This window comes from Amblyomma americanum, chromosome 9, assembly GCF_052857255.1.
Source record: "Amblyomma americanum isolate KBUSLIRL-KWMA chromosome 9, ASM5285725v1, whole genome shotgun sequence".
Classification (NCBI taxonomy): domain Eukaryota; kingdom Metazoa; phylum Arthropoda; class Arachnida; order Ixodida; family Ixodidae; genus Amblyomma; species Amblyomma americanum.
The window spans coordinates 122,483,375-122,498,147 of NC_135505.1; the positions used below are offsets into that span (position 1 = coordinate 122,483,375).

Below are 14,773 nucleotides of genomic sequence, written 5' to 3' on the forward strand. Positions count from 1 at the left end.
AAATATTCAGAAAAAATGGATGCGAAGTTTGGAGTTCTCACCTGGGGAGAATATATAGTAAACAATACGTGAACGTGATTCAGGTTCAGAGCATTTAACAATTGAGTGTTATGAGCAGAACAACAGAACTTTTCATTGTATAGCCTCACTTCTTGATGTGAACTCCTGTGTTAACGATGTCTGCAGAGGCTTAAAATAAGCCGGAAAGTATCAGAGCTTTCCACTGACAATTTAGGCCTAAATAAGAAACTTTGGCTTGTTTTATTTTTTCTTGCTACTCTTTGTTCATTGTAGTAGCTGGCTTCGTAGAGTCCACGTACAAAAGGAAAGAAACCAGTCGGCACATGGTGAAACACTTTATTTCAGTTTATTTGCCCCAGCATCACATACGCGATGTTTGAGAAGCATTTAAACACATTTGTCCGTAAACAAACAACGTAAGCGCTTGACAACTACGTACATATGCATGCATCACATGTTTTCGATAGCATTGTTTTGAATCTCTAGTCCACACTAAGTTCAGTTTCCACAGTTTCGGGTGGACCGCTTGTTGCTTTAAGCATGACATGCCAGGAGAACGCATACTTCTTTTCTAAGCGGTACCATTAGTGTGTTAGATCCTCAGTGTTCTGGATGACTGGACACATTGAATGGCAAGGTAACCTATAAAGTGACCTTGGTTTTATAACCTTCGACCCTGCCAGTGTTGCGACCGCAGCTGCAGCGCATGAGTAATTTATAAAATAAATCCTTAATTCCTTCTTGTGCACGTGGACTACGTATATTTGAGCTGTTTCAACAGCGAGAACATAAAGCAAACAATAAAACTACAAATGTTGTATGTTCATTGCACTGAGGACGTAGTCAAAGAAATTTTCTTTAATTTTTCTTACAATGTGTGTCTGTAAACCGTCAATGTAAATGACAATTTGGTTCACGACAGCTAGCAAATTCTCTTGATTACAAATGAGTGTTTTTAGGAGCACAAATATTAGATAGTTTGCCATGACGTAAACGTTATGCCTATCTTCGAAGTACGTGGCTCGAGGTGTCCTTTCGTTACAGAGATAAACAGTGAAGTCCAGTACTGCAGTGGGCACAGGAACAGCACACAAGAGACATTTCATATAACACAGCTGGTGACTAATCAGGGAGCACTGGCTATACAAAATTCCTAGTGAGCAACACAATTCGCTAAAGCAACCAAGACATCATCTACTTAACCCTCTGAATAAGCCTTTAACTGAACACATCTTTTGTTGCTATCACCGCACCCTTCCTCAGCATTAGGTTCTACTAGTAACAGCTTTACAATTTCAGTTAGAGTAGCTACTTTCAGGGTGCTCCGGGCATGCGGAAATCGAAGACATAAACACAAATGGATTATATGTACATACAAGAGGCAGAGGGTGCAGCCATAAATAGCACACCTCTTTCCGAATAATCTTCGCTAGTCGCCCGCACCATATTGGAAGTCTGGCACAACAATCCGCTTTCTTTCTGTTTGTTGTCACATTGCAAAATGGACAACTGCCACCTGCGTTGACGTCATATCCGGAAGCATGGGTTAGGAAGGAATTAGACAAAATCCAAACGTCACCACATACACACACACATAAACAAACACCGAAAGGGAGGTGTCCCCTGTTGCGTTTACGGGTGACGACACCTTTGCTTGCCCCTTTTGATTGGGCGATAGTGATTGTCCGTGACAGTAGCGTACAGAGGCGGCAATGCCAGCAGAAGAACGCGGGTGGCGGGAGAGGTTACGAAGGTGGCGCTACGTGTGGTCCACTAGAAATAATTCGCGACGCCTGTAGGTGAGCGAGGACTGGGACCTTTCAAACTGAAACATAAACAAGCGTAAAAAGAGCTACCTGCAAAGAATCTAAAACACGCCGTCAGTGTGATGTCGCCTCACGTTACCAATATTGCTATCAATATCAGATCAAGCAGTTCTCGCACAATTTTGCATAATAATTATTTCTTATTTTCATTAAAGATAATGTCTTTGAGACAGATGAACCATTCCGTAATACTCATTTGTCTGTATAAATAACAGTTCTTGCAGATCGACTGCGATGTATGTGCATCGAATGCGGCGAGGCTTGCATAATAGTCAGACACGCCAGTAAACAAACTTTTTCTCGTGAATTTCAATAGCTGACAAACTTAGGTGTAAGTTACAAACTACAATGGCTCACTGGTGAAGTTTTAGTAGGTGAACAGTTGTCAGTACTCAGTCACGTAGTCTATTATAGCAAAACTAAAGAACTATTCTGAGTAGACTACAGCAGCTGAAAACGTGCTAATTTGTTTGACTATGACCTTTATAGCGGCAAGAGCACGTTTTGAAGACGTCCGTACAATCCCTATAACTTTTCCGTGTGGAACGCCCAACAACGACAATTAAGCATTGTTTCCAGACTTACATGAAACATGTCTTGATTTCTTTACTATATGCACGCTGATAGTCTAGTTTAGATTGTATGGAGCGTAGTAAATTGTAAATTACCCGCTGTTAACAGAAAACAGCGCAGTCCTGCAAGACGGGAGTATATGTTCTCAAAAGTATTATGCTCTGAAAGACTACGTAACACTGGAAAGATTTCCGGGCTGATTGTCCTCATTTATCTGGGATATAAGTGCAAATAAAATGGGACCAGAAAAATAATCATAGAAGTAATGAATTCGAGACGCGAATTGTTTGTGTCCTGTAGACAAGAAAACACCATTTTCCATTGAAAGTGCTTTTCAGGTCTAAACAAGTAAAAAAATAAACTACTTTAAGAAACAAAAACTTCCATGCCTCCGGATACAACGTCAGAAAAATGTAAACAAACGTGACATATTGCATTTTTAGGTTTCTCAAGCCAAATTATTGAAACAACAACAATTGTTGAAATAAGCACTCATGCTGACCTGACCTGGAGAAAATTACACAGTTGCGAGTGTTAAGAAGGCAGCAATCGTGTCGGGGAAAAAAAAGGAGCGAGCTTTGTAAACAAAATTTTTATCATGAAAAAGTTCATTTCAGATTAGCTTGTTTTCTTTACCACAGCATAGAAGACATCCAGCTATTCAAATACACATCTTAATCACTCTATTCACAAGGAAATACAGATTATTTAGGAAAATATTATCCGTTGTGATGCGTCAGTATGGCATGCTATCACCCGATACTTGATAACCTTTTTAGTCATTTGAAGCAACTGGCAAAACGTTTAACATTGAAGCATAAATATCATCTTTTATAAACTGCGCTTGCACCTTCCACAATATCACATGGTAGCTGAAATTTAGTGCAGGAGGCCTGCACATGTTGGCTGCCTTTCCTGTACAAAAATACATAAAGCAATGCCGCCTGAAGACCGTCAATCAGGATGTAAAATTCACACAAATTTTCTCGCATATACGTGTTCCTTCCGATCATCAACAGGCAAGTTCTGATGCCTAATGAAGATATATCTGCTGCTTTCGATCATCAACAGCCAAATTCTGTTTCCTAATCAGGTATGTCTGCTGCCAACTTAAATTTGAGGTCACTAAATAAAAGAATTCTTATGGCTTGTATTGCAAAGACTCTAATAGGTGATGTGAGCGGAAATTACCTCAATGTAAAACAGCCCAATGTAAAATACTGCTAAGGTAAAATATGCAAGTATTCATCCTTACAACGGTGCAAAAAGCTTTCTATGTGTCACGCATAACTTAGCACTAATGGCTTAATATGGAACTATGGCACCAAAAATATAAGTTTACTCTTCTAGTACTACTGTGTACTACGGAAATGAGAAAAAGTGGTTACCGTGTTTGTTTACATTTAGGGTTACTGTCACCGTGCTCTTAGCAAATCACAAGATATTTCACCAATTGAAATTTCGCAGAGAGTTAGGTTTTTTCTCGTAACCGCTGCCCCGTTAAGAATGTATCCGTAGGGACTCTTGTCACTTCGAGCAATTCTCATTTCGAGTAGGTATACAATTCTATTTATACCAGGTGATTTTTGGACATTTTAACATTTTTATTTCTAAACTGCGAGAGATACTTCGATGCTGCTTGTGGACCTCATCGATAGATCTACGCTCAAAAATAAGATGATTAATTAAGTAAACAACCTTTATATATTAGAATTTAGAGGGCAAGGTTATACTGCGAAATTCAAGGTCGACTGCACCAAAAGTGAACCCAGTTTGTAAATTTTCTTAATCGGCAATGTTGTTCGATATAACTAATGTCGAAAATCGGCATTTGAAAGTTCGCTAAGTTGGCTTTCTCGCCTCACATGTTCATAAAATGACCCGCCGAGCTTGGTATCGTTGTCTAAATGTAGCTAACTAAATCTACATCATCTACATGCATAAGAAACACTAGCGACATCATTTTATAAAGATGCAAGGCGGCAATGCCTATTCAACGCACTTGAAACGCGTATTTCTGATTCTCGATATTTCGAACCACAATGCCGATCAAAAAACTTAAAAAAGGGCACATCTTCGGTGTTGAACGCCTTTATTTTCGCAATTCACTTTGCGGCCTGAAATCGAAAATATTCATGTTTTTTAGTCAATTTCAGTGAATTATTCGCCTAACGATTGACACTAGTAAGGTAGATATACTCCACTTAGCTGCATAATTCACCTGCCAGAACCGCACCGGACGTATCACTCACAGTTTTTAAAACAAAATGTTTAAACGTTAAAAAAATTACACTTTATATAAGCAGGAGACGGTGTTTGCAGAAATTCTTATATACCGGGAAACGGCATTTACAAAACGGTATCTTCAACGATGTGTTAGAAATTCGCCAGAGCTGTATACACATAGTTGATACTGCGGTTAAAAAAACAAAACAGACTACGTAAAATTCCTATCACGTATCAAAGCGAATACCCAGCAGAGCCTACAGGTTTTCTTGCGGATCACTAGTTCTGACAGTTATTTGCTGCCTTAAAAGTTGTAAACATAAATACCGTTCAGAGACGTTTTCACCACGTCAAAGCATGAAGCTTCCGTACTGGATGACATAAACAATGCTACGCCTGAAAACATAGGTACTCAACTTTTTTTAAGAAGACAGCAATTCCCATTCATGTTTACAGCAAGGGTATCTTGCGCGTTCAAATTTGACGGCCATGCATTTGTACAAGCAAGTTTATTCAGCCGCACACAAAGCAAAAATTGGAACAAGAGAAAAAACGAGAAGCACGCAAAAATTATAATGCAGAAAAAAAAGTTCATTGATTCACAAGTGAGCTGCCGATCGGTATCCGACATACGGCTGTCAGCTTCCGCTGTTGGAATTTTGTCGCTGCTATTCATCTACAGGACCTTTGATACCGGTCCTTAAGAGACAGGTCCAGAACACGCATCGTGCAGGTGAATCTTTTTCATTCCTCGTAGAAGAGTAACGTCGTCAAATGCCAGGCATAAAAAAATTTTTGAGTAGGCAACAACCCATTCTGTAAAGATAGGTACAGAAAGGAGCATATGATAGCAAGGACAGCTACTGAAGTATTTTTGCAAAACTAAATGCCGTGCCTGGACTTTAGATACTTTTAGCACAACGCGTACCGCTTACCGCCTACCCCACCCCACACTGCGCACGCGCTGATTGGTCCCGACACGCGTGGCTAGCACGACGTTGATGGGAACGTGGCGCCATCTAGCTTCCTCAGAGCGATTTGCTCATGCAAAGTGGTGACTTGCGGAACGCGCTGTGCAAAAAGTATATTATCGCTGCCTGTCCCGTCGGTGGAAGCGATAGAGGCAACCACACACAGTTCTTCACAAGTAAGAGACTTAATAACAGTAAAGTCATGCTTCGCCCAATGATGCAAGCAAGAAACAGGGTGATTCGGGAAATACATAAAACAGGGACCCTCATAAGTCACTCTTGACTGGGGAAATTACCAATGACAACACATACGGAAGACTAAATGGAAACAGTCAAAAAGACCAGGAGTCGCAGTCAGCGTTCCTTCTGCGTTTTTCTTTCGGTTCTCGCTAATTCGATGCAGCATCTCATCCTCAACATAAAAATGATTATTTATTATATTACTACCCAATCAAGCCCGCAATAGGAATTACCAACTTGCCTTCTGCATGGTCATCAGAGCTGCCGGACATCGCGTTCAGAAGGGCTAATAGTGCTAATTGGATCTCAATAGAGAGAGAAAACAAAATGCGGAACTTGCACTGTGGATGCTCTTACGACGACGACGACAGGACAGGCCACACAGATTCTACTTTTGCCGGCACAGTGCCTTCCCACTTAGGAATGAGTCATCAGCGAGAACGTTCGAGAACAAAAAAAGCTTTTTTCTTTGCTGAAACAGGGACAAGAGACCAAGTCCATGATGGGCAAGACACTATTTTTTGTCTGCTGCCGCTGCAGACAAGAGGAGTCGACGGATTACGAAAGAGAGAGAGAGAAGCAAGAAACAAAAGAATGAAACAAATAGATGGGTTGGAGCCGCCTCGATGTGCCTCGCAAGGCCGGACAAGATGGAGGAAGGAGTGAGGATGTATGTGGCAGCCGGGGGCGTTAATCCATAAATCCGGTGGCAACCAGCTTGTCGAGGAAAAACTTGACGTCGGCCAGCTCCGAGTCCCGGATTCCCAGCGAGCGTAGCAGACTGATGTCCCCGCTCTCGACCGCCATGAAGACGCTGCGGAGGTGCTCCAGGTCTGAACGCATCAGGTGCAACGCCTTGCCGAAGTCTTCCAGTGTCTCACCCTCTGCGAGAAAGCAAAGGCGGTGGACAAAAAGAGTGACGTTGTTGTTTGTGGCTATTATCATCACTGACATGATAAAATGTTCGACCACAACTATAACATTACCAAGAGAAGGAATGCCAGAAGCTGAATCCCTTCCAGCACAGCACTCCCAAACGCTTCAGTGCATGAGAAGAGAAAGTTAGCAAGAGGGAACGCTAGGCCCTTGCCATTCATGCAGAATATAATTGACAGTGCTTGTGTGCACCGCGAAAATTCTGTTTCCAATAAGACACAGTAATACAACTAATTTAACGGGCAATCGCAGCGGTGGCCAAGTGATTGAGCATCCGCCACGTATGCGGGAGGTGCGGGGTTCGATTCCCAGTCCCGCAGGGTACCCAACGGTGATACAATGAGTACAAGCTTTTCCCTGATCTGGTGCTTGTCTTATTTGGGGTGAAATTCTTGGGAAATGGGTCTTTGACCCCACCTTGTGACTTCGAATATACCTTGTGCCATGGCGCTCTTTGGCCATAGATACCCTTGCACCATAAAAATCCATGATCATCATCATCAATTTAACGGGCATTACAATCAGGAGCCGCACTCAGACATGAAGATTGGGAGAAAACCAAGAGTAATAAACTTTTTACTGCGGTAGCACTATTAGGCGCATTTTCTGGCATACGTACGTACGTATCCTCGAGGTCGGAAGTAACAGACACCATCCCCCCCCCCCCCCCCTCCAAGCTCCGGCCCGTGCCACTCTGCGTGGGGGCGCCACCTGACAAAACACTCCTGGTGTTGAGACCGGGGCAATGGGCCCGTTTCAACACCAGAAATGCTTTGTCAGGTGGCGCCCCTACGTAAAGTGGCACGGGCTGGAACTTGGATGGGGAGGGGGGGGGGAGGTGTCTGTTGCTTTTCCCCCTGATTGCAATGGCAGTACGTCTCTGAAGCCAGCATTGTGGCAGGCGGCCATCCTGCCCACTGGGTTGTGGGCACATGCCAGGGGTGTACACCTGGCAGGCCTTCGCCTTGCTGAAGGCCTCGGTGGAGGGTATATCTGGGTGAAGGCCTTAAAGGTAAATGCTTTCCGGGCAAAACCTTTAAGTCTGAAGCCTTTGCGGTTAAAGCATTTAGTTAAATTGCCTTCAGGCCGAAAGGTCTTTATAGTAATGACCTTTTGGACAAATCGCTTTAGCAAGTAAAGGCCTTGCTACTGCTAGCGCGGTATCAACTAGTGCTACCGCACTATGTTCCGTGCTTTGCCATACTAAATCATTCCTTTTATCTTTTTAGGAGGCTGAATTTTTTCTTGCAGTTTTTGAGAAGGGCAGCGAAATGATATTATGAATGATGGTTTGGTTTATGGTTTATGGGGGTTTAACGTCCCAAAGCGACTCAGGCTATGAGAGACGCCGTAGTGAAGGGCTCCGGAAATTTCGACCATCTGGGGTTCTTTAACGTGCATTGACATCGCACAGTACACGGGCCTCTAGAATTTCGCCTCCATCGAAATTCGACCGCCGCGGCCGGGATCGAACCCGCGTCTTTCGGGCCAGCAGCCGAGCGCCATAACCACTCAGCCACCGCGGCGGCTATTATGAATGATGATAATGGTGGCAAACTATCTGCTTTGATGATTACCATGCTCGAGAAGCAGACCTCATATTAATTCTTATAATAATTGTTTATTTCCATTACCGACTGTACCGTTGCATATTTAGGGAAGAACGTAATCTCTGCATTTGTCACGAAAACCATGTCGCGAATGTTACGTCACCACGTTGACTACAATCTACAGTAGAAACAAGCTCAGTGTCATTCACCATCATAATTAAGAAAACTCAAAAGATCGAGCACCAAAGTGTAGACTTATTTTTCGCTTCCTGAGATAAGTTTCGAGCCTTGATGATTAATGCACCTGAATACCAACCAGAAAAGCTTCACATGCCATATCAGCTGATACCTGGCTGGTACTCCTGGAGCATTTTCTTATTCCATCGCTTTATTCCCAACATTGTTTTCGCCACGAAAACTGGTTTTCCGGCAACTGTGGCGGGAAATGAGCTCTACGCAACAGCACAATTAAAGGAGGCGCGCTTTTACCTACGCACAATGCAGCGAGCGCTGGTGATTGTAAACGGCCTGGAGGACGGAACTGTATAGTACAACAGTCTCATGGCTAGCAACAAACAAAATTTTGCCTTTAATCACTGCAAAACTTTGGAGAAACTGGCACCTCTTTGAACGTTGTAGCGCCGATGTGAAACTCAAGAGGGCCGACAGATTGTGTGCGTGTACATTGAACCCCGCCTTCATGCCCCAAGCCACCGTGGCTTGTAAGGCTGCAGTGTGCAAGAAAAAACTCATGCCTACGCATTTTTTCAGCAATTAAAGCTGGTTCGTAGGAGCTGCTTCTGGACCGTGGGGGTTTCAATCTCCGAGCCTAGAGACAAACTGATAAACAAAAGGACACCGGCATTTTCGCATTGAGATTCTTGTACTGCTTTTGCAGTAAAAACACTAAACTCTGCTCATTTTTACAGGAAAAGTAGTAGAAGTGTCATAATGAATAAATGCCAGCGTCTTTCTGTTTGCAGCTTTGGAGAATAAGGCCTCCACTCTCAAGAAGCCCCAACCACGAGCCACCTATCTACCTCGAACCCCCCCCAACCAGCACTCTCAACTAACCTCCTCACCCTTCCCACCTACATCCTCCAGAGGCGTCATCCAACAAACTGTAAGCCCGAAGCTCCGCCCACCACCTACTCACCTACCTCCGTCCTCCACAATGCCTCCGCCCAATCGACGCCTACGCAGCAGCGGACTGAAAACGCGACGGCTAAATCGAATTCGAAGACGCAGCTGCGAAAGCCAGCTGAGCTCGAGAAGCACCACCCACCAGCTACTTCCCCAGTCCACCCTCAAAATAGGGGGCTGTCCACCCACCCACTCACCTTCGACTACCTCAAATGTCTAGAAGCGCCCCACACCACTTGACCACCCTCGACCTACCTCGACGCTCCAGAAGCGCTACCCACCTCCTGACCACCCAACTCCGACCACCCTCACCTTCCATAAAAGGTATATCGTGTGTGTGAAGCTTTGTCTTTGAGTAAACGCATTCATTAAAGCAAAAACAGCAAACTAATCATCGAAGGTAAATCCAAATGCTTTCACACAATTGTCGCATTACACAATCTGATCGTCCTGTATTTTTTTTCATCCCAATGACGTCAAAGGCTTTCAGACGCCGGTATTGACACAACAAAACCACGGTGCTGGAAGGGGCATAAATATAAACGAAAACGATCGGTGCATTGCTTGTCATAGCCGTAAGTTATTCTCTTTTTTTCAATCACTGCCCTCCGCTCACCCTATCGGAGATATTTGTCGAAGATTGGAGTAAAGATTATGTTTCGGAAAGTTCAATCATTTTTCGAAGCCTTCGCGAGACTGACCGCAGAAGCCTTCGAAGACCGCCTTGGGGAAGAAGGCACCTGTGCCTCGAGCGGTGAAACAAAACATAAAATTGTATCAGGTATATGTAGCTCGGTATAAAGCTTGCAGTCCGATATTTGCTGAAGTGCTCCTGCTATTTATGGCGTTCGAGAATCGGAACTCCTTTTTTTTTTGAAAAATCGGTACATGGGCGCTTGGAATTTTCTTTGAAAGGCCACCATATCAAAGTGAAGCGAATCTAGTTTGATCTCAAAACGCGGTATCCTTGCTAAGACCGGCCACAAGGCTTCAATTTCAGCTTTCAGCCGCCAATACAAGTCTCTTTTGTGCCAATAGGGTTGCCGATACAAGATTCAATAGACTTTTGTGGACTACCTTTAGTTTTCCTTATCCGGGCTGGCAAGGACGATGTGCAAGGCTGCAAAGAATCTCAGGGAGTCGAAGACAAAAAGAAAATAGGAGTTGGGAGCCACAGGACAGAAGGAAAGATTGCTTCTTGTTTGTTTATATTTGAGATTGATAAAAATAGAGCCTCGATTGTCTGATGCAGTTGAAAGAACACGACTGCAAACCAGAGGACTTAGTTTCTAGTTTATTTCATTCCCAAAGGACTGAACCCTCATGGCGACGTCCTGATAGTACGGCATGTTTCAGAGTTGTACTTCTCCATTCTATGTTCTGAGAGTGGCTCTTCCCGTGGCTTTTTTTTCTCGGGTAACCTAAATGTCACTCAAACGTATTTTCAGGAGGAATTCTGCCTCCCTATTGTGCAAAAGACACCCGTTTCTTGCAATGGAATGTGTGTAACAGGCATCGATGTCCAGACTGGTTTTGAGAATTTGGCATGCCGATGGTGTCGTATGCGCTGGATAGCATTTTTTTGTTTTTTACGTCGGCACAAAAAAAGTCAAGAAAATAAGCTCGTGACTTCCTGAGAAGCAATAACTCTTTTAAGCTCCCCAGGGATTTGTCCAGGAGCCAATAAATATGGAGCAAAAAAAAATCACATGGTTTTTCTTTTTCTGGTGCGTAGAAGCTAGGCGAATTCTTCGTTTGATCGACTTGCAGCCAAAAGGTTTACTTGGCTTGGCAAATTCTCTCTGCGACGCAGTACTAACAAGCCATTTTGTGGTGGATGGTCGGTGTTTACGTGCTAAAGAATTGAAGCTCAATGCCACAAAGACAATGAAGTAGACATAAGCAGGAAGAAAAAACATCTACCTGTCCATCTTCCATATTCCTGTATGTCTTGATTCTATTTCGCACTATAAAAATGGTCTATAGACTTTCTATTGGTTTATTACAGACCCTATTACCTTCCATAGGTATTTTCTTTTGTCTATTCATAGAATATAGACTGTTTGTAGATAAAAGTGTACTAAAAGCGTATGGCCATGAATCAAAAGATTGTGTAAAAAACTTCCTATAGAAATCTATGTACAAAAGTCTACCGAAAAGGTACGGCTATAGATGTATAGATTGTCTATGGACCGTACTGACAAAAATCAATAGACAGTCTACAGACTCTTTGAAAAAATTTTTGCAATTGTTTTTGCCTGTAACAAACAAAACCGCCAAACATTCAGCGCTGGCTGGTTCCTCCGCGTAATATGGTCTTTTGATGTGAATGATGAACAGCTTCTAGTGCGGCGGTGAGTGCCACACCCTACGTTGCGCTTTCGCACAACGTTCTACACTGTGCGTATCTTGATGCAGTCTTCTCGCTTTTACGGTCATCTTATTAAGCTTGCGGCACGAAAACGCTTTGTTGGTGAAGAAGGGTGCTCAAGCAAGATAAAGTTTCCCTCTATCTTGAACGCGATATCAAACTGCTGTCTGTGTTTTACGCAACGAGGGGTAATTAACTGTCTACCTTCTGGATTGACTTTAGTTAAGGACGCGCTGAAAACACTGTAAGATGCTGATTTCCGGTTTCTTCATATACAAGGCGTACAAGAAAGTTCACATCAACCTCTTGTTCTGACAATGCCATGATGAAGTGAGGACTGGTGGCTCGTTTATATGTAGCAATTATCCTTCGCTCTAGGCCCCGGAGCGTGGCGCATTTTAAGATTAGCAGTAATGTAATGCGATCAGAGCTGCTCTGCTTCAACAATAAACACCGATCACTAGGATTTTATGAACTGCGTTACTCGCGACTCTTGTTCGCTGTTTAATCATCTGAAAACTCCCCATTTATATGCTGTTCATAAGGGCTCCACGAATATCTAAGACACACATACCGGCGATGTGGCCCCGCCGCGGTGGCTCAGTGGTTAGGGCGCTCGACTACTGATCCGGAGTTCCCGGGTGCGAACCCGACCGCGGCGGCTGCGTTTCGATGGAGGCGAAACGCTAAGGCGCCCGTGTGCTGTGCGATGTCAGTGCACGTTAAAGATCCCCAGGTGGTCGAAATTATTCCGGAGCCCTCCACTACGGCACCTCTTCTTCCTTTCTTCTTTCACTCCCTCCCTTATCCCTTCCCTTACGGCGCGGTTCAGGTGTCCAAAGATATATGAGACAGATACTGCGCCATTTCCTTTCCCGAAAAACCAATTATTATTATTATTAATTTGTATCGCCGCTAAAAATAAAAGCCGCGAAGAACGAACAGATACTTCGATCATTTCTTATAGTGCTATATTCCACTCAGACTCTTTTGAGCATTGAAGTATTTACAAACTTGAAGGCGTTTTTTCGATTTCACTTTTATCTTATTTATGACCAGCGCTAAAACTGTGCCTTTGTGCGCTCCGCGCTGTCTCGCGAATGAGCGTCTCCGCCATTTTATTTCGTGGCGAAATTAAAGAGAGACACGATAGAACCGAAAACTTCACTTCCCAGACAGAGGACTGCTTTGAAAAACTCAGTACGCGTATCTTGCCACCGACTGTGGTTATCTCCGATCCCACACTCTTTAAACACACATAAAAGATACTGCTATATCCTCGCCTTATTTATTTGAGCTCGACAGGAAAACGAAAGGAGAAGAATTTCTTGGCGAGTCGGAATTTTCTGCGGCGAGGACATAACACGCTCGAGCCTGCGATCCCATATTGCGACCGGCGACAAGCGCTGAATTAAGATTAACGAGATTTCCAGCTCCCCGCCACTTAGGGAATCTCCCGTCAGAACTTATTTTTCCATATCATGTCCGTCGGCGACGCGTGGGCGCTTGCTCGATCTGGCCTTGTCGGCAACGACTCGCAGACTCTCCCTTACTTCTCCAACCCTTCCTTTCCTTCCCTTAGAGCCAAGCGAGGCTACCTTTTATTCTTCCTATTTCCTTTGTTGCGAGGTTGATGTCCGCCAGATTGTGGTATATAAGCTTGGCGGCCTGCAGAGCGGGGACCTTGCAGGCTGATTGTGAAAACCGCGCGGAGTTTCAAGAGGAAGAAAGAAACCCTGTTGTTATCATTGATGAGCTTGGCAAAAAATTTTAAGGCTTGAAGGAGTATAACGACTGCGAAATCCTCAGTGAACAGCATTAAAACAGCAATAATAAATTTTTTTGAAGTTTTTGTCTTCATTTCTTTGTTGCTAATATTAAAGAAGCGTTGCGCTATATTGCCAACAATTAAATTAAAACCTGTGAGAATTCGTTGGCGGTATTGTTTGCAACGCAAGCAGAAATGGCACATGAAATAGCCGATAACAAAACCAAGGAAACGTGATCATGCGTTGGGTCCACACTCGTGCAAAGTCTGCCGCTTGGTATTCCACTCTTCGCAGAAAATGGTAGGAACGAAAATGCGCTCAAAATTTTGAAATTGTTTCCAAGGCTCTGCGAATATTCGAAATTTTCGAATAACAAAACGAATATCTACGTATTCAATTCGCTGAACGAGTGAAATCGCTTACGCTCAAAATTATTCCAGAGCCTAATTGATTGGGAAAACAAACATGCTTATTTATTCGAACCTATAGGTGCGGCATGGATATCACAAGATAGTGAAAACAAGGCACGGGATCTTTTTGGCCAGTCACGAAGTATCTTCTGCGTTTCTTATCAAAGGCTGTAGAACAGACGTTGATTCGCAGGAGTTACAAAAAAAAAACATCAGGACCTAGTTATGCTGGGCAATGCAAGACTAAAGCTGAACTTGGTGAGCTCATAGACTACGGAAACCCAAACAGCGGTGTTAGATGGTATAGCCTTTGCTAAAAGTCACCAGGCTGCATGGTTTCGAATAGGAGAGCCCTTACAGCTTCCCTAAAGGAAAAAAGTTCTCGGAAGGTAAGGACGAGGGTTCTCCTTACCATACAGAGATTTAAAGCTTGAGGGCTGGCATGATAGCTTCAATATTCCACTGAGAAGCAAACCCCCCAGCTTGGTTACTTTTGGCAAAGACTGTACACCCAGTGCTGGCACTGAATACTTTTCGAATAATAGGCACCAAGTTCGCATAGGCCTTGTCGTAGGTTTCTTCGACGGCTGTTTCAAAAACAGGGTCAAACTCAGACGCCGGACAGCATGCTGTCGCGATTGGTGAGCGCGTTCCGCATCTCAAAAACGGTCCATTCATGTGGCGGCATTCATGATGCTCATACATACGGCTTTTAAGACTGGAAGACGCGGCACGCT

The 14,773-nt window shown here is 43.7% G+C and overlaps 1 protein-coding gene across 1 annotated transcript in view; it reads right to left on the reverse strand.

The window, feature by feature from the left end:
* Positions 1-340: 340 nt before the first annotated feature.
* The window catches only part of LOC144104225 (IDLSRF-like peptide), a 175,172-nt gene continuing 160,739 nt past the window's right edge, over positions 341-14,773 (reverse strand). Inside the window, exon 4 of the mRNA XM_077637102.1 lies at positions 341-6,741. Coding sequence (XP_077493228.1) covers positions 6,548-6,741 — 194 coding nt within the window. The 3' untranslated portion in view covers positions 341-6,547. The remainder of the gene's footprint in view (positions 6,742-14,773) is intronic.